The sequence below is a fragment of the Notolabrus celidotus genome, chromosome 14 (genome assembly GCF_009762535.1).
Source record: "Notolabrus celidotus isolate fNotCel1 chromosome 14, fNotCel1.pri, whole genome shotgun sequence".
Taxonomy (NCBI): Eukaryota; Metazoa; Chordata; class Actinopteri; order Labriformes; family Labridae; genus Notolabrus; species Notolabrus celidotus.
Window position 1 is genome coordinate 9597855 of NC_048285.1, and position 21173 is coordinate 9619027.

General features: G+C 41.2%; 1 protein-coding gene across 1 annotated transcript in view; it reads right to left on the reverse strand.

The window, feature by feature from the left end:
• Positions 1 to 3784: 3784 nt before the first annotated feature.
• ets1 (v-ets avian erythroblastosis virus E26 oncogene homolog 1) overlaps positions 3785 to 21173 on the reverse strand; it is a 36335-nt gene continuing 18946 nt past the window's right edge. The window contains 14 exon segments of the mRNA XM_034701084.1: positions 3785 to 6812; positions 6815 to 6949; positions 6952 to 6964; positions 7300 to 7418; positions 11252 to 11270; positions 11272 to 11340; positions 11342 to 11514; positions 12808 to 12823; positions 12825 to 12891; positions 12893 to 13052; positions 13529 to 13606; positions 13893 to 14066; positions 14069 to 14092; positions 14787 to 14906. Coding sequence (XP_034556975.1) covers positions 6751 to 6812; positions 6815 to 6949; positions 6952 to 6964; positions 7300 to 7418; positions 11252 to 11270; positions 11272 to 11340; positions 11342 to 11514; positions 12808 to 12823; positions 12825 to 12891; positions 12893 to 13052; positions 13529 to 13606; positions 13893 to 14066; positions 14069 to 14092; positions 14787 to 14906 — 1229 coding nt within the window. The 3' untranslated portion in view covers positions 3785 to 6750.

Genomic DNA, 21173 nt, shown 5'->3' on the forward strand with positions numbered 1-21173 from the left:
TTACATGACAAACAGCTGAGTGGAAGTAAAAAATGACAGCAAAGACCTTTTTTTTAAAGTTGTTTTAAATTTGCTATAAAGTAAATGACCCAAAAAGCTTCCTATTGTAACATAATTTTATTCAGTTTTGTGATTTAAAAGAGATAAGATGTGTGGGTAACACTTTACAATAATGATAATATTATGGCCTTGTGTTGCGCTCACACAAAACGCACTACTCGCTAAATTGTGCGTACAAGAATGCCAGAATGTTTTGTGTTTACCTCCCTTAATTCACACAAATAACTTGCTGAAGACAGACAGGGTTCCCTTCTAACACCACTCTAGTCTGCTGTCATGAAACAAAGTTGTCTGTTACTACATTGACAGGTGAAGCCAGTTATGTTAATTGGGGCAGTGCTAGCTTGTCAGTACAATCAGATTCAAGTGACAGACAAAGGTTTTAACAACTTACCTGATAATCGGACCTCCTCACTAACTTTCCTCCAAGTGAGCTTCTGCTTAATCCTGTTCCCATGAAAGAAATAGGTAGTGTCACAGGGATCGGGGAAGCCGCATTGAGATACAATCAATTAGTTCAACATTTTCCAGGTGAATAAACCTCTGCTGGTCCTTTCAGTCAAAGGTCACTGGATGATCTTGATGCTGATTGGCTACCATGGCGCACATGACTAGATGGAGTTCAGTTTTTTAAACTCTTGCATGTAAGAAGTGTAGTGTTGAACATGTTCCAGGTACCAACCATTTGCGCGTATAATTCACTTCATTCATACAAATGATGCAATGCACACTGCCCAAATTGCCTAATTTGACCGCCGACAAGGACTTGTGTCTACTCGCATCTTTACATTGACTTTAAGTCAATTGGGCCAGTGATTTTGTGTTTGGTTTGAACACATCATTAGGCCCCCCACTTTTGTCTCTAGAACATATATCCACCTATTGTTTTATATTTCCACATTATTGTACATTTCAAAATAATCTTATTTTTATTCCCTATTTATATTTTTCTGAGATGTCCTTTAGTATCCTTAGTGATCAATGAAATAATCAGTTTTGATAAGATGATGAAAAAAAGAAGAAAAAATATCTCTTATATCAAGATATTAAGTCACTGAGAATAAAAGGACAGTGTTTAACCAGAAGATGCAAATGTCTTATCTTCACGTCCATCTGAATCATCTCCAAACTCTGCCAAACTGTCTGTCCCCAGTCTGAGATCCATGAGAAGGGTCATGTTTGAGAACACACGGCAGCTCTAACTCGATTCATGTTTGTCCCCAGACACCACTGGAGTCCAAACTGGCCCAAGTCAGCCTAACCGTGAAGGGACAATAAGACACGAATGTTTCCCAGGCATCTGTGTCTTAAGTTGGAGTATCAGAGCCCTTGGGGACACACTGGTCATATTTCACAACTCCTCTGCGTAATGGAACCGCTGAGTTGGTCTCTTGTGCGTCACAGGGATCCTCCGTCTTTGAAGAGTTTTTTAATTTAAGGCAGCAAGGATAGATAAAGTTGTGTTTAATCCTTGTTATAGTAGAAGGTCAGTGAGATCTTGAATCCAAATAAAGTCAACTGTGTCCGCAACGCAACTGAAGTTCATAGCTGACAGATACGTTGCAGTGATGACATCTATACTGGGTATTATTTTGCTCTTAAATTTGAAAACTTTGCACACTTTAAAAATTAAAAACGCAATAAAACATTTCCTCTGGAGCCGGAGGGCGGTCAGGCTTTAATTGTTTGTCATTAAAGTGACGGTTCTGCTGCACTGATCTTTACAGTTCTGTTAAATGGCACACATGTGCTCGAGCATTCACATATGGAAATTTATGAATTTTTTTTTGCAGATTTATGAGACACCACAAAAGCAAGAACCATTCATAATCCGTGATGAGTTTGACTGGTTACATGGATATTTTATCAATTTAGTATGTTGTATTTGCTGTATTGAATACAATTTGGCACAGTCTAAGTGTTGAATTATTAATGTAAAAGCTTCTAGCTATTATTTGATCCAAGGCAATGGACATATTGAACACACGACCAATGGGACACAAGAGAAATCTTTGTAACTTAGTCTTTAACTCTGTAACTTGGCATCAGTTGTTTGATTGATTATAGAGCCAATTCCTGGGTTCCTCTGCCATATATTCAAACATAGACCAAGCTTGCTTTGACACAACTGTGGATAAGTGTTATAAATCATTTAAAATGCCCTCTTCTTTGAAGAAATGTATCCATAGTTATAACTTTTTCTGAATCACAGTTGAGCTCTTGACATGGCCTGTGTTTTCTAAATGTCATGCTTACACCAGTATCTTCCTTGTCTTTCTCAGTTATGTTAAGACAACATGCAGGAGACAGATTTAGCTTGTTAAGACCTTTTCTACAAATATTTAGGTTTGAAATCTCAAAAACGGGCCACATTCCAATGTCATGTGAGCTGTAAGCTGCTAATGACATCTTTAAGTCAGGACATGCGAAAACCAACTGACATCTTTCTGTGACCTGCTAGTCTTGACAGTTTTGACTTTCTGCAAAGACATCCTATCACTATATTGTTGTTCTTTCACTTTCAAACACTGCTTTAAATCATTGAATTGATGAAGTGAGTAAGCCAGCTTTCTGTCTGGGTTTGGCGTTGCAAACAAGTGGGTATCAGTGGTATCATGATAGTTTGGATTTAGGACCATGGTCTTTTGGAACTTGCACATAATAGGAAGTATTTAAAAACCTGCCTCATGATCACGTCTGGTCTGGATCATTGGCCTGGACAGAGCGAGGGAGGTGGGAGAGGAGAAGAACCACCTGGGTAACCTCAGCCTGCCCTCTGCCAAGAACCTCTGCTACAGATCCAACAGGAGAACTGATTCCCACCAAAGATATCTCTTTAGTCTGCTTTAGGATTACATGTTAAATTAGATACTGCGTTGCATGACTTACAATGTAAATGCTGTATTGATCAGCATGATGAACAATGTCACTGCTTTTTTCGCATGCATCAATCCAAAAGTCAAAGCACATTTCCAGCATTTTTTTTGAGTCTATGGTTTTTCATGTTCTCCATGTTTTGTTCCTTCATTCAAATTCCCTTCAGCTAAAACTGGAAAACAGTCTATTGGATCTGTGTTTTGGCTTTATTGCTAGACTGCTGCACAGGGCCAAACAGCTGTGCTGTTGGGGCAGCAGGCCATGGACTTGTATGTTTTCTATCTACACTGGAATTTATATGAGCCCGAGGTTGCTAGCACATGAATGGGCCCCACTGTGCTGGTTCTGTTTTGACGTCACCTCATCAGCGCACATGGGACAAACTCGTTAAAACCGGGACACAACATGGACTGCCGATTTCAAAGGGGACCTTCAGATCCTTTGATGTACTTGAATGTGGTCACTTGAACATATTAGCCTGTTTGTTTGATTAATATGTGCTACTTAAAATAAGATATTCCTTATTTTAAAAGAATCCTTCAATGTATCTGCTTAGTGTTTCACAGGTTTTCAAAACATTGTTCGGATGAATTCCTGTTGTTCTGTATGCTGAATTGTGTAACACCGCTCCAACCTTGATGAGGTAACATCACACCTTACACCACAAGATTAACAGAGATGGCATGAAGGAACACTGTTGCCATGCAGAGCTGTAAACACACCAAGCGTGTACAATGAAAAGTAGCACAGTGTTCACAAAGTGCTGTTGAAGCACTGATATGTCAGTGATATATAGTGTGATAGAATTATGAAAATAAGTGAGTAAAGAAGCAACACCACACAGTTATGAAATCTTTGTTCACATATATTTATAACATTTTGAAGTACATTAAGTACATTTTAGAAATAGAAGCTACAGTTTATAAAACCTTTCCAGCAGAAATCATTGATGGGCCAGCATCAGCCTTTTATCTCGAGCAGACAGGTCTATTTTCTGTATCAAAAAAAGAATACAAAACATAAAAAACAAAAAAAAAACGCTACATTATTTTGTCTGCGCTACCTTTAAATTCCCATGTAAGAACCAGCTGTCTGCATCTCTTGTCTTTTATAAAATATAAATTATTGAAAAATATTCAATTGTTTGTGAACTAATACAATTAAAATGATCTCATAACAAAAATACAAATACACTATAAAATATACAAAAAAACAACATACAAACAAAAAGTTTTCCTTCTGAATCCATTCTGAGATATGCATATGCCACAAACTACTTGTGTGTGTACATTTGCCTGCTAAGGTTCAGTAATACATCCAAGACCTGCAGTAGATTGTAATCTGTGACATTTAACAACAGTATATTTTTACTAATAAAATAATTTTAATGATATCAAGGTTTCTGGTAACAGATGTTTTTCTTAAACACATTGAGTTTATAAAGCCAAACTTCAAAATGTTGTGACCTTGTGTGGGTGAAAAGAAGGTTTTCCAGGGTACTAACAACCTTTACATTTATGTGTCCAAATCTGTAAGCTCTCTTCAACATAAAGCACTGACACGAGTACAAGAACCTGAACAAAACAAATGAAAATCACAAGCAGAAAGGAATGAAAGTACAGTGCAGATTATAACCAATTAAGGTGTGTGTTTTTCATCAGATGATGAGAATGGGAGTTTTTGAGTCACTGCTTATCTAATTAAACATCATGGACATGAACTAGTCATTCTTAGAAAAGTCAGATCAGCTAAAGGCTTTTTCTTTGCCCTTTTTTTGTGTGCTTCAACAGAGGAAAAAAAGACATCAAAGAAAAGTCAACACTTTCCAAAAATGCAAGAGATTTCTGGTCCCTGTCTTCTAACACTGCAAGACGATACCCGGAGCACTGTGACCAAAGACCTCACAATGGGTTTGGTTATTTTTCCTGCTTTGTCTCTTGCTTATTTGTGTAATCTGGGTCTCAATAAAGTATTATGAAATACAATCTGTACAAATAGACATCTCAAAAGCTATTTTCATCCATATGGGTAACATTCAGCCACTGTAAACATCGTATTCTAAGAAGATATTCCACTTTGGCATTTCCCATAAGGCCAGTGTACAGCCACTCCTCCAACTGTTGGGAAGAAACTGCAGCCAATGTGCTCATACGTAACTGGTGAATCTCAGTGCGTGTCGTGGGAGTACACTGCACCAATATGGATGGAACCGCACAAGTTACTAGCCATGAACTGAATATCATTTTGCTCATGGATTGGTAACACAACTTTAAAATGTCATACAAGTGTCGGCCTCTAGTCCTTAATGTTTCTATTTGCAATGAGGTTTCAATGATTGCTGCATCATCTGCCTTTGAGTTAAAACGCATTAAATTTAAGCTTCCAAGCAGTGCCACGTTTCTGTCAGTCATTCCATGTCAGACCTCTCATAAGATCATCACCTTGAGTATCAACATATTCTACAGTCATATCCTTCTACAACTTCCAAATCTCTCTAGCTAACAGTTTCCATTGCCTGTTCCTTTTCCCTTCTCCACACCTCCACACTACACTACGGCTGCTTCCGTGTGACCAAAAAACATGACGTAAAAATAATAGATCTGACATTCTTAAGACTTTGTAAAACCACTCCCTCTGCTACTTCACTGGTGATTTTTGAAACCGATCTCAGACAGACATAAGACTATTCAAACACTTCTAAAGCAACACTAACACGGACAGTGAAACGACAAATTATGCAACTAATCTGCACATTGGACAAACTCTTGCCAGAGACTCCTGAATTCCCTCCACATAGATTGTCTACCGTTTGCTAATACTTGTGGTATAATTATGCGAAAATGCATAAGTGTCAGTCACATCACGCGTCTCTAACAAAGTGGCAAGCATGTAAAGGTGAAAGCGTCAGTTCCAACGGCTACTTTCAGTTGTCTGTCTATCAGACACTCTAGGTATGAGTAATCTCACCAGGTCCTCACCAGACACAGAACAGGGCCAGTGTCTATAGTGTTGTCTGATAATAAATCAGCACTTTTCAGTTAAAGGTTCCTGGGGACCACTTCAGTTCAGCATGTTAAGTTTGGTTCCACTTTAATACCTTCATTGAGGAAATATGCAAAAAAAATACTCACACCACTTTCTGCCCGTTTGGTTTACAGTGGCTGTTCTTAATGTCAATCATATAATACTGGCACAAGCATATGTTTTTATAAAAACAATAAGAAACAACACTTTTTGGTCCAAGCTGAAGAATCTCACTCTGCTAAAGAGAAACAGCAGGGATGTTTGTTGATATGAGACGATACCTGTCAAAATTTCTTTGTATTTTAATTTTTTTTTTTACATTTTGGCAACTTTTTTTCTGAGCAGAACGTTCTGCCTGCTCTCTGTTTTCCACAACAATGAATGAACAATTTCTTTTCTCTTATCCTCGCACTTTCTGTCATGGTCCTCGTGTCTCCTGCTGTGCTACTCTGGCAGAACAGAACCTGAATTCCACCCACTAGTAGCACTCCATCCGTCTCAAGCTGCTAAATTATACCGGCACAAAATCACACATTCACATACTCATATACACACGCGCACACATCTCAAATGCAACAGGGTATGAATACAGGCATTGTGCCTTCTTTCTGAAACTTTGTCTGAGAGACAGGAGCTTGAAGTTGATAAAGACCACAATTATTCATGAAAAACATTTTGGTCCCCAAAACAAACGGTTTACTGACTCTATCGAACAGTTAAGACCACTTTATGAGCCACAGTCAATGTGGCACCTTAACTTCCGTCTTCAACTCCTTCTTCGTCTCTGTTTCACTCGTCCGTATCGGGCTTTACGTCCAACATTGCATGGAGCTCCTCAGGAGTGTAGCCAGCAGACTTTTTAAGTCACAGACAAAGCGGTAGACGTAGCGTTTCCCTGATGTCTTGTGGATGATGTTCTTGTCGTAGTAGTAGCGTAGACCACGGCTCAGCTTCTCATAGTTCATCTTAGGCTTGTTTTTCCTTTTACCCACCTCCGAGCAACCTAGAGTGATGCAAGCAAGAAATGTGTCAGGATGATTCATAAACACTAAAAAAGTTTATGACGCATGTGTAATTTGTTACTCAAATGACAATGTAACTGCACTTTACATAAGTGCTGTTGAATAGAATTGACTTCACTTGACGTATTTAAAGCCTATTTTTGCAAAGAAAAGACGTCATGCCAAACCATCAGAGTAACCCATCACTAAAGATTGATGAAGCCAAACAAGTCAGGCAAAGGTTTATACAAAGTCAGTAGACATCTTGTTCATCTGGCTAAACACTTAGGACCTCCCAGTGTGTGTACCAGTGACCAGTGAGGTCAGGACCTCTCACCTCATCTGGGTCAGAGAGCTTAAACTCCCAGCCATCGCCTGTCCAGCTGATGAAGGACTGGCAAGACTTGTCGGTCAGCAGCTCTAGAAGAAACTGCCACAGCTGGATGGGGCCGCTGCCTGCAGAGCAGAGGAGAAGTTTAGGAAAGGTGAGCATCTACAAAATTACATAAGAGAGAATATGTTACACCTAAGGTACAGTATGATGATGCTACATTAAAACCAAAGAGTTGACACTTTCAATGATTATAGGTTCATATGTGTGAGACAATGCATGCACAATGCAAAACTGTAAACATTTCATGCAATGCAAAGATAAGAGGAGATGTGCAATAATATGGAGCATATAATGCATCTTTACAGTGCATACTTCTGCTGTGTATGAAACATGTCAAATGTTCATGCCAATTATTCACAGAGTGTCTGAAGAGGGACAAAGTAAACCTTCTAATCTGGGTCAGACTGAAGTACAGAAGTGGAACCAAATGTCCTCCTAAATACAACAGTGCCATTCATCATGTATTCCCTTGTCTGCCAGTTGCCCTGTGCAGCATGTGAATCCAGAGTCTGTGTCTGTAAGAGTTCCAATCTGATGAAATCACTAGTTTAAAATAAGAGCTGCCGCTTTAGGCTTAGGCATTGCATTTTAAGTACTTAAAACACAGTGTGTGTGAGAAAGACAGACGCTGCTCAGTTATCTCTAATGTTATAAAGGATTTCATTTTTCTTGACAACAGTAACATATTTATTTGTTCAAACTTCAGTGCTTGAACAGAGACTCATTACATCTTGTGGAAAAAGAGGGAAAGCAGAACATAGAAAACCAGAAAAGGCAGGTCTGTCTATGAACTAGATTCACTGCAGCACACTTTGATCTTGTGGTTTTTCAGCATATACACTAACCCACCCACTTTTGAGGGCTCGCATGTTGAAATCACACCTGCCTATGCAGCACACCACCTCAGCAAAACTGAAGCTAAGCAAAAGTCACCTCTCTCGAGTGCCTCCGAAAACCAAATGTACCCTTATAGAACACAAACAAAGCTTTCAGGGAAACAGATGTGTGGGTTGAACTCTTGAAATGGTGCTTTTTGAGTTCTCTTTACTCCTGCTAGGGTTGGCGAAGGTGCATGACAACAGCAAACCCGACTTTGGAAAATAAGTGGCTATGCAACACTGGGTCTCTTTTAGGCAGACTCACATTCCAAAAGTCTGCTCTATAACAGCGAGCCCACATAAGGGTGATGTAGCGTCGGTTTACCAGCCCCCATGTGCTCTCACGCCAGATGTAGGCGACCCTTTGACACAAAAAAATTGTTTCCAAAAATATGTTTCAAGGCTCCACGCACAATGGGCCTCATTGAAAAAGCATACAGTGTGTCAAAAGGGTGGGTTTGATGAGAGTTCACATTCAGAGCTGCGTTGAGTTTGTGACCTTTGGCATGCTAAATGTGTCTCCAGCGTATGAGGCAGGAGGGTTGGGAGGTGATTTTGGCTGCAATTTATAATCAATGCATGGTTTTCTTTTTTTTGTATATTTTTAGATATGTATAAAAAATAAAGATGAAAAATGACTACTCAAATCAAGATTCTCATTTTGTAAAGTGACTTTATGAATAAACAGTAAACAGAAGTATGATTTATAACACTATAAGTCTGTCTGATAGTAACGCAGACAGAGGCATAAACAGCCGATTGTCACAGGAAACCGCAGGGATGACAACTTGAGCTTCACTTATCTCTCTTCAGCTTTATCAGGCTCCCAGTCCTTTGCTGCAAGTGTCACCTGTCACCCTACCACTGGGACAGGAAGACGAGCAAAGTGAGTTGTTGAGCTGTCGTAAACATTGATTTAGAAGAAGTCTGTCTCTTTATTCTCAGTTTTATTTTCCATTCTTATTCTATTTTCCTTAAGGTTTATCTCTCTTTTCTTTTGCCCTTTTTTCTCCCTTTGTTTCATCCTCCACCCACGGATAGGCTCATGGGCTTGAAACACATGTACACTAAAAAAATGTTTCCATCTTTGAAGCACTACACTCCATTTCCTTCTGCTCCCTAATGACAGCTTGGACCGGAGCATGCTCCTCAACACTTTCCTCTTTCAGGAAAATTGGGCTATTTTGAAATTTTTTATTCTCTTCCCATCTTCCCCTTTTCCCTACGGTGTAAAAGCTCAGAGAAAGCACATTCTCCTCCAGGATAATACATCACTGAGCATTAGGCAGAAAACACTTGCAGGGCTTTCACATATGAGCCCTTTAGAGGCGTCTGCCCGGTCACTAATAGCTGAGACACGTCAGGTGTCAAGACTGAAGCGGTAAATGGAGTCATTAGTTGTAGTTATATTTTCATATGATAAAGGGGCTGCCATCATAGATCAGTCAAACTCTTATAAATCATACAAGATGGACAGATGTCTCTTATTTATCGGGGATGTTTACTCGTTCAGCCCTTTTATCATGTTACTTATGAAACTTACATTTATTTTTCTCTTGTTTTAGTTCCTTGCTTCACTTTATAATCTTCAAAAAGGGTGCAGGGAACAATGTAGCCTCTAATGGTCAGTAGAGGGGCTTTCAGACTGTGTCTCACTCCACGTTATTTGATTATGAGAACATTACGGCATCATACAAACATCTTTATGAATGAACTAGTCATTGTTCTATTAGCAGCTTTTGAACTAACAACCATACAGATGACAAGTTAACTCGTGCATACCAAGTTTGGGACAGTTCCTTGGTATCTGGTGTTTGAGTTGTTCATGACGTTGAGAGAATTGCTTGGATTTCCCCTTATCTGTGGCTGGCAGTCTTGCAGAACTTGTGACTATAATTTAAACACAGCTGAAAAAGTCCCAAACACTTTGGCGTTGAGAAGCGAGCCAGTGTCTACACTCTAACCGTACCAGACAATCTGATTATCAAATGAGCTGATGAATCTACCAAGAACTGCACATTTGTACAGTATGTTCTGTGCGGTGTATCATTTAGAATTTGGAAGTGCATTACTACAGAAAATATGCGGTTACACTATTTAAAATATAATAATACAAGTTTATTTCTCATTGGTTCATTTAATTATGAAGCCAGCATTAATTCCTAAATAATAAAAAGCATATATTTGTTATCCAATAAAGCAACAGCAATAGTTCAGCATGCACCTTTTTCAGGAATAAAGATAACAGATGCTAAAATAGTGCATTTGCTTCAGTAGCGTGTGCAGATGGTCCCACATCATGTTCAACTTGGAGAACAAACATAACCAGCTCTTTGAGCCTGAGTGGTATGAAGATGCCACAGGAGATAGAGATAATTTTACACCGGTGTTATGTGCAAAAAGCAGGCATCATTTCTATATTTCACTGCTGTTGCTAGGACGACCCTGGAAAAAATAGGTTGAGATGCGGGCTGCAGATAACACAGAGGTGGATAAGAAGTGAGACAGAATAAAAGATTGAGAGAAAAAAGAAGAGGAGACGAAAACATGAGCAAAATCTATTGTTTCCTGTGATGTGCATGACTCCCAACTGCCAGTTTTCTTTTTCTTTTATGTGTGTGTGTTTGTCAAAATGTATCTCCATTTCGTACCTTCACATTTTTTTGGGCTTTTGCAGAGCAATGAAATCAGTGTTACTACAACTACACTGCGGTGTGGTCTCTATGTTTCTGGTTGCAGGAACAAAATGTGTAGAAAGTTAGTAAGAAACTCCAACCAAATAACAAAAAAGAGGAAGAGAAAGTTGTGAATATTTTAGAATCTGTTACTACAAAGACTTGTAGAGTTATATGTAGATCTTAGAGTAATGAGTAACAATGTGGCAACTCTTTGTTTCCCCTGCAAAGGTATTTAAAATATAGTCTGCTGTGAAAAAGAGGTAGGTAAAATGCTGCAGCACTTCTCAGGGCAGGACACGCAATCATATCGTATCAACTATGACCTCCTAGAAGTCTCACCTGTGTATCCTGCCAGGGCAAGCTGCTGGGATGACGGGTTTATCCTTGCTGAGGTCTGAGCGTTCCCTCACATAGTCTTTGAAAGTGCCCCTTGGGCTTGTGGCCGTGCAAAGCGGTGGGGTAGTCTTCCGAGTCGAAGCTGTCGTACGACGGTACCCGCTGCAGGCTGCTGAATGAAGACTGGGCTCTCCATGACTGGGTCAATCTGTCACAGCTCTCAAAGCTCTCGATGCTCTCGAATGAGTCCTGGCCGCCGAGCTTACCTGAGAGTAAGAATATGAAGAAAAGGCAAAAGAGAGGGGAATAGTGTTGTTAGAGTTAAGCAAACAGAATAAAAAAGATTATTATACTGAAAAAAGAAACAATAAAGCTTGAATTGGTATTGTATGCTGTGATTGTTTTACATAGTCTGCCTTTCTATCTTCTATCTGAATACACAAGACTGTTAACTGTTGGTTTAAGTGTTCTTGCAGCATCTTACAAAGCAGCAACAATGTAAAGAGAAATAAACAACTCCATTTCAGCCAATTTTGTTCCTTCTCACAAAGCTGTATTGTTCTGCACGGTGCCATATCTCTCCCCATTTCCCGCCTCATTTCCCTTTACAACCACATTTGGATTTGATTTTAAATGGAAGACAATCACACAATTCCGTAGCTATTTTGACCTTGGGAAAGATAAGAGGAGTCTTTCAATGGTGAGTCATTATCAAATGACAGATAATGCAGTGCCTCGATTGATGTCAAATCTTCAACTGCTGAATTGAAGCCCATGTGGATAGCAGTTGTTCTACAAAATACTTTCCCACGTTTAGGGGGGGAAGCACATGCAACGCTCAAAAAGCTTGGTATGTGTGATGCATGGGGACTGGACCTCATACCTTGCAGGCAAATGCTTTAAGCACTGGCAGGAGGCTTGTATAGTGATCATGGTACATGATTTTCATTATACAGCTGGGGATTTGTGAGAACAAAATCCTAGCTTTATGGCTATAAATGTAAACCGCGCCGCTAATTCCTCTGTAAACTATCACTGGGAGAGGAAACAAGCCTGGGTGTGCAGAAAAGCAAACAGTTTCGTGAGAACACCCCACGCTCGCTAACTGAGGATGACCCTCTATCTCCTTACCCAGAAGGTTGAGTCGAGGAAAGGAGGAAAAAAAAAAGGTCTTTAAAGGTTACCCACTTGAACTGTTTTACATAAAGAACACGCAGCAAGAGAACACGTTGTGGCTTTGTTCGTGTTCATTCTGACAAAAACAATAAGGTTTGCTTTTTTTTTCCTAACCCAGTAAGAGTGTGTGAGACAGGTTACTTGACCGCAAACCAACTGAAGGGACCTGCTTTTCTTCACTTCTAATCAATGAACACATAAACATAATTTGCATGCACATGACACCAGCATGCAGATTCAATCAATTTTCAAACTCTCAATCAAAACTAACTGTCAATGTAAATGCAGAGGACTCTTCACTAAATGCTCCCTGAGTAATTTCTAGTGCTGCATGTGCATAAATCCCAGTCGTACACTGTATTATTTTGTCTGTCATCCCGCACCTCTGCTGAGTCGTCCCCACAAACATGTTGTCCGGGGATACCACCTCCTGCTTGACTGAGAAGGTAGTCCCCTGCAGCGGTTGAGGGGCGGGTCTCTAGGATGACAGCGGGGTATTCACTCTCGTACTTGAGCGTCAGCAGTTCCTCCGAGCTGATGGGATGGAGCGTCTGGTAAGACTCTGTGATGAAGCCGGGCTCTGAGTATTCAGAAGGGGGGACACATTGAGCATGCTCAACACCGTAGCCTGGAGACACAAAGGTCGAAACGATGTGGATGGAGAACAGAGAAGAAAAGCAAGGAGCAGAGCAGAAGAGGAAGATCAATTATAGAAGAGTGGGGTCGTTATCTCTCCTGTGCTGAGCTGCTGGCAGGATTCTCACTGGTTACTGTGAGAGGAGCCAAATATCTGAGTGTGTATTAGCTGAGTCTTACATATATGATGCAAGATTCTTGTTATGACATGTACCTTATGTAAAGTAATCTTGTTGCGTTATTTGTACAAAATGTGAACCACCTGGACCTCAATGACTGATCTAAATCTATAGAAATGTTTTCTTATATCTTGTACTGCTGGAAAAGATCAATTCATCAAACAGTGCATCTCGTTCATTTTATTCACAACACCAAACCACTTCTCCTGCAACATATCCATTCATATTTTAGGCACGTGCCTAATGCTATTACTCAAAATGATGGGCTATGAGTGCGATGGGTACTTACTGACAAAGTAGTCTGAGGTATAACGTGATTCCTGGAAGTTGGAGGTCAGTCCATTGATGGGGTAATGCTTTGTATCCTCTTCATGAAAAATAGATAGAGAACAAGCGTCAGTGACCCCGCCATTGATTTCATGTATCACGTAACTGCAGCCAGCATTATCAAAAATTAATGACCTGAGCTAAATTGTGTCTTCCTGTTTAGCTCCTGTTACTGTAGCAAGTGTCAACAGGGTCCTATTTTCTACGTGAGGTTTATTTCACATAAGAATTATGAAAGCTTCTAGTCTCTGTCTGAAAACTATTTCATAGAGCAGAAAAAAATGCCAATTGGTTTATCACTCGTCTTAAGACCAACAGGACTTTACCTTTCTGAAGCATTTCTAAATGTTCCCAAAGGATGTCACCCACAAAGTCAGGTGCTAAGTCCAGGAAGCGTTCCTTCCCCATCGCACACAGGTCGGCTCCATTCATGCAGAATTTGTCAAAGGCAACATTCTTCAGGCTGAACTCATTAACTGTCCATGCTAGCCACTCAGCCCGTTGTTGTCTGTCCACTGTCTGGGATCTGAAGGAGATCAGAATTTGAAAAGATTGTATTTCCTGTTTGCTTACATTATTTTTGTGTATTGCAAAACACTTAAGCATTTAGCACAATAAACTACACATGTGACTGACGTGAAAACACAAAGCCCATTCTCTGTATCTGGCTCAACGACCTGCAGCTCAGTCTGTGTTATGCTCTGTTTTCACTATGGGAAAACTCAGATCTTTGGTTTCATTGTCTCTATACCTCTGTGTAAATATAGCCACCCATAAGAAGTCATTCAAAAAGAGAAAGAAAAACAGCCGTGGATGTAAACAGCAGTGCTAATGACAAGACAGAAGCATAGTTTGCAAATACAGTATGATTACATAGATGCTGAGCTTACTAGACTTTTCAAACAGCATGAAGAGGCTCTGTGGAAAGTTAACTTGTTACTGTACTGTCTGTCTTTTTGTCTACATAGTCTGGATGCTGCAGTCAGTCAGTCTACACTGACTGAAATGTATGTAATGCATGGCCATTTCTGGAATAACTGGGTGTCTCCTGCTTCCAGTGAATCTTTTTCAGAGATGAACTCACTGACTGATCTAAAGCAAGCCGGGGAGTGAGGGGGATCTGATTTCACGCTACATGTTAAGTAGGGCTTGTCTTTACTGACAACATTTCATTCCTCCAATGAGAATGTGAACAAAGATGTTAAAAATGTGGGTCCTACCTTTGGGAATACCCAGCCGCTGCTGTTCCTTTGTGAAGCCGCTGAAGGTGGCCTTCAGAGCCTGGGACATCATCTCTTTACTTCCTGGAGTTAACAGGGGGACGTCCCCACACTCCGGATCTGAAAACACAAACACAAAGAACATTGATTAAATTATTATCTTCACTTATGCCAATTCATTTTTCATTCAGGTTATATAAATATCATAGAAGTGTTATACACTGCTTTCATTACCATCGACAACCCAAGTTACAGCAATGCGTCCTGTATTTGTGTCATTCTGATAGAGCTTACTGAATGGAGATTAAACTAGGAGAGAGAAACACTCTGAAAGACAGGCTTGTGAAAGTGTCTCAGATAGATCTTCACACAGACACACACATGTGCCCACACACAAACAGGACAAAACAGTTATATCTGACCGTGATCAACAATATGGCTCAACAATTACATCCTGTCTAGACAGACACTGTGTTCGAATCACAGCCAGTCTATTTAAACAAGAGCTGTCACACGATGGGATCTGAGCTGCTTTAAACACTGCAACACTGCATAGATACACATGGATGCTTTAGTGTAGATAGAACAGGTGCAGTTTATTAACAGTATTAAGTGCATGTTGAGTTTGAAACCTTCTGAAATACAAGTTGTTTTTGACCACACTTTGTTTCAAATTTCTACAGTTCAGATGGGATTCAAGGCAAACCCTCATCTGGCACCCTCCAACAAAATAAACGCAGGCTTATTTTCAAATACCAAACCCCAAGCCTCTCTCCCACACGCACATCATGGGTGGGAGAGTATCGCCTGGTGCTCATCAGCGACACCCTGACCCTTCCTAGCACTCCTACCATGTTGACCCGACACAGTGGACTACTGTCATTGCACCAAGCATGGGGTCAAACATTCTGAGAGGTCAAAAGTCAAGGAAAGGGGTGATGATGTCACCGTGACTGCTGGCGGGTGGCTAAGAGAGTTAGGGGCTGGGCTGTCCCGAGGGTCTCAGTCCCACACAAGGCCTACTGTTCTCTGCTCACAGCCAGTGGGCACCCAATGCGGAACAGAGCTCCCTTTGATGGCTTTAAACAGTGCCTGATGACTCGCACTCATCTAATTAGTTTGACCAGGCTGCAGAAGTATGGGATAAAGGGGTAAAGCATAGGAGATGAGGAGGAGAGAGGGGAAAGACCCCCGGGCCACACAAGAAAAGGCTGCTAAAAACTAATCGTCTGAGACTGAAAAATGACATATAAATAGGCCTCACAGAGTTCTGATTAAGTGCCATGCCTTTATCGTTCAATGTGCAGTTCGCCCACACTCATTTACACAACAAAGACAATCATATATCATGATCATTTAGAGTCTGCTGTCTGACATTTTAGAATCATCTAGTCTTGGAGGAAAAACTTGCATAAGGAAAAATGTTAAGTATCTTTGGGCTGCAGCTGATGGAGGTCCATACTAAATCAAGAGTTCAATCAGGTCTATAATTTTGCATCATGGTCCTCTGGTCTGTCTCAACTGTCCACCAATTTAAGTGGTTAAAAACATAGATACAGGAGGCTTAACTTGAAGGCAGATTTGAGATTAAGCAAAACTGTGTCACTCCTCTTACAACACTACCATTGGTCCCACCCAGATGTTCTGGCATCTCCGCTAGCTGGTGGTTTTATCTGCCAGCAGTACACTGGGGCAACATACAGTTCATGCTTGTTTTCACCACTCACTGACGTCTCGACCTCGCCTGGAATGCACAGCAGCTGTCCCTCCTTCGCCCATGTAACCAATGTCTGTCTGGCTGTTTTTAAAATTAGGCCTCCCTGTTTCTTTCTTCTGTCTTTGACTATTTTTTTTCCCTCTATTTCTCTCTCTACAGAAAGAAACCATGTAACAGGCCACAGACAAGAACTCTTTGCCTCTTCATGTGATTCAATTAGGCATGTAATAATTTATTGCTCTCTGTTACTCTGTTGAAAAAAGAAAGTTATTCATTCTAGTCAGGAGTAAAAGCAGCAGATTAACACTGTTTTGATGTCACACAAAAGACCTTAGTTAAACTTTGTCTGACACGGTTCAAACAATTTAAACCATGCACTTTCACAATTAAAAAAGGAATCCAACATACATGCTGCCCTGACAGTATAGTTGTTTTTGCCTCTACTTGGGTAATTTCTATCTTGTAAGCAGCGTTTGAGGAAGTTTGTGTTGAAAACGGCTGGAAACTGAGATGGGACTGAGGCTCAGACAGTCTACTCTTTGAAGTGAATACAAGGGCCAAATGTGGCAGTTTATTTAAGCTGGATCATGTTGGGTTTGTCTGCACTTTCGAACCGTTTACACCCCCTCCCTCTCCATCGCTTTTATCAACCCGGCAAGAGCCTGTTCTTGCCCACACAGACTGTGAAACACTTTAGCACTAAATTCTTCGTCAGAGACACCCAACACCACCGAGCTTGAGAACTACCATTAGCAACTCTGAACCTAGAAGTATGTGAACCATGATTACAGGGTGAATTACAATCTGAGCTGCAATTTCTGTGATTTCTTTTGTTTTCCCTTCAAATTACTTATTTCTCATGTTAAACTGGGTTGAAGTGGATTTTTTTACTTACTATCTTTGAAGAATTCAAAACACAAAAAATATGCACTCCCTGTTTGGAACTGCTGGATGAAATTTAAGCAGTTTTGACTGTACTTTCACAAATGTTACTTCACCAATGGAATGAAGGTGTCATGCTGACAACACACCACGGCTGAAGGAAAATACAAGACCTAAAAGTGCAATGATGAGATATCAGTCTCCATAGTGTATGATCCATATAAAAGTTATCTGCGGCAGAGCTAATGTACAGTATGCATCCATTAGTGAGAGAGGCAAGCTTGGATCTAGACAATCTCTAGTAAATGATGAAGTCCTAATAGGATTTCAATGCCTGCGAGTCCCATTAGATACAGAATGGTCAGTATGTACTGAGAGTTAAAGCATCCACAAGTCATCACTTTCCACATTAGACGATGTGGGTCTGTCCGCAAAATGAGTCCCAGCCACTTAGCTCACGAAATGTGGGAGAGGGTGTAAATCACAGGCAACGTTATGGCATTTACATTTCACTAACAAGGACCAGAATAAAAAGAGCATCTGGAGACGGAGTATGAAATGAAACCTATTTTTTTCTGGTGATAGCAAAGACAAAAGAAGTCTGCCAATTCTAAGAATTACTGATGAGGTGAGATTGGATATACAGTAAAATGTATTGATTAGCCACTCCCCTTCAGCATGATATGAGTAATGGACAGGCTGCTGAGTGTAGCAGGGATATTTTCCCCCACCTTCACTGCCCTGCTGTTGTGGCCAAGCCCCAACCCAACCTTAGACAGAGGGTCTGTTGGCACCTTTGGTTGTTAAACTGACACACATATAAAACACACACACATGAAGTAAATTAGCAGCCTTCTTCGGCTGTGAGACAGAGCGTGGGCGTGAAATTGGTATTTTTGTGACTAGGTCCAAAGTCTAAGGGGCTGGAACAGGCAGGGCTAGGCAGGGCAGGGTAGGGCTGGGGAAAGACAGCGAGAGGAGCATCTTGCGTGGGTGAGGGGTGAGAGGATGAGTCACCAGCCTGTAATATGAGCCCATAACTGGACAAGAGAAGTGGTGGAGAATGGAGGGGGGGCAGGGAAACAGAGAGAGAGAAAGGGAGAGGCAGAAGTGAATGGGAGGTCTCATAAAGCTCCCTCTCTCTTCCCCTTGTCTCTGGAGTGACATCACAGTGGGATCAGTGCCATCTCCCAGCCTCTGGCGGAGACTCAGTTCATTCATAAAGCCTGGACTGCCGCCTCCACTCAGAATGATGCAATGATACAGGCAGAGCAGGCAACCAGACCCAACAAATGAGGGACAATATGCTTTATATCATGTGATTGAGCTATAAATAGCCCTATAGTGTTTATCCAAAGAGTGGGTGTGTGTGGGTGTGAGGATGAAAGAGTTGCCTGTATAAGACAGGATGGAATCTACAAGGCTATTCAAAAGAGAGGAATAATCTAGGTTCAAAAAGTCAATTATTTCTATTTAAGTCACTGAAGTGCTAATTTATGCCCCCTCCTCTGTGCCTTCATGTTGCAGAATATACGGGGGGCTTCTTTTTAAATCAGCAAAACAGTCAATTTCCTGTGGCTAAGTTGCTACTTCCTGAGGGAAGTGAGGTGAGTTGTGGGTTCAGGTTAGGGTCAAACATTTCAGAACCACCACTTAGGCCTCATAGTCTTCCTGAATATGCTGACATGCATACAGGTAAATATCAGCAGGGTCGTGGTGTAGGGGAAAAAAGAGAAGGTCTGGGCTACTTTCCAAGGGCTGATAATCGTCTCTTTAAGGCGGGCCGGTCTGCCCACGGCAGACCAGAGGTGACAGTGGTATCTGAGAGAGCCTTTGATGGAGATCTGTATCTGGACCCCTGGTCTGAGAACGCAGGGGTCATAAACCCTGCAGTCATGAAGGGGGCCCATTCAGCACCACAGAGTGATAAAGTGGTGGCTGAGGACTGCAGTGCAGCAAGAGGAGGAGGACGGGGTGCAGTCTGGTTTTGAGAGGGTTGCTTGTCCAACCAGCCACCCACTATTTAGATTTCCATCTCAATGCGAAGAGGCTGGAATAGATGTGGAGGTTTGTTTTCAGCCAAAGTGAAGAAGCTGGACGAAGACAAAATCCTTCCCCAGCAGAAGGACAGTGTTAACCAAAAGAAATACAATGTTCAACCAGGAGTATCCCACGATCACAAGTGAGAGTGCTGAAACACTGGTTTTATTCTTAGGTCTCCACCGCTGGCTTCTGGCTGCCCTCTCCAAGCACAAGCCTGTGGTGGTGTAAAGAAGCCGTACAGACGAGGCCACTGCTGCTAACATCTGTCTTAGCACATGAAACAAGAGTTGTCCAGATCATCACCACCACAGACACACCGGCTACTGAAGCAGACAATAAGTGGGACTAATACCCCGTAGCTGCCTTGCTGTCTTTCTTCCCTCCATTCCCTCCATCTCTGAAATCATATTAGCTTATGATGTGAAAGTGCATTAAGTCTTCTGTTTGTGCCAGTGTCTCAGTGCTCAGTATGACATTACCTCTGAGTTCGAAATAATGCACACTATCCCCAACAGATGCTTAACATACTTTTTCCCTGAAAGATTGATAGAAATTCTTTCCAGAAGAATGAGGGGGCAGAGACGAAGCACTTTCAGCGGGGCTTGGCTTCATGTTGCTTATTTAACTGCCTACAAGCTTTCTTGCTCTGTGATCTTTAACAGTGTGTAAAGGCCGGGATTTTGGGCACGCCTGAAGTATTAAAAGTTGAGAGATGGTAATGTACTTCTCACAACAGCCCATTGCACAACATTTTAGTTCTCCATTACTTTGAGAAGGCACATTGGAAAAATGATCAAATCCAGTATGAGCTAAAAAACTGCACATAACAGAGATTTGACCAATTACACAACTCAAAAGTCCTTCTGCAATCTCCTTAAATGTAAAACATCCATTAGTCTATCTCAATATGACTGTCTGATTGTATCTTTAAGTGATGGTCATAGCGGCAAGGAAAGGGAACTGACAGACCAGCACTGGACAGCAGACTGCAGGTGGTGTTAGCCTAGCTGTACCCAGGCTAGCTGCCTTCCCAGGCCCCGCTGTAAACAGACAGGGGATGCTCTGGGGGAACTGTTTAGGTGTTAAACCAACACACGACATATCTGACAAACAGTTTACTCTCTGGGTTGCATTTTTTCCACAAAACACAGTGCCTGCCCCAATTTTTGTCCAAACTGATACATTCCACAACCAGGCTCCTGATATGCGAGTGAATCATGTGGGACGTCACACAACCATGCTTTCACAAACATTTTTGGGATTATTTGCTGCCCGACCGCTTTTTTGTACAATACATGCACATTTAAATGTTGCACTGGCTGGGACTAATTATACATCACACGTATATTGGAGCTTGTTGCTTGTTTGAAGGCAAGCTATGGGCGACAGATGGATACTTGATAAATAAATTCCCCCCAGACCGCAGTGTTTTCATGTTGCATGCCTCACATTCCACCTCTGTTTTACAATCACTAATGTGCTTCTCACAGCTTTCTTGTTTTCCTCTAATGTGACCAAAAATGACTTGTGGTCTAAGTGGCGAAATGGTTTCAAGCTCAAGATGATGAATTTTCCTTCTATTTTAAGCTCAGCGAAGGCTCTACAGCTAATGCAAGCATGAGACATCAAACATCTGGCCGAGTCTCTCTTACTTTATCTTATTTCAAACACATCTCTGAGTTTTTTCCTTTGATGATTTGAGGCACGACAGTTTTGGCTGACTTGGCTGATAGACGTGCAGCAAA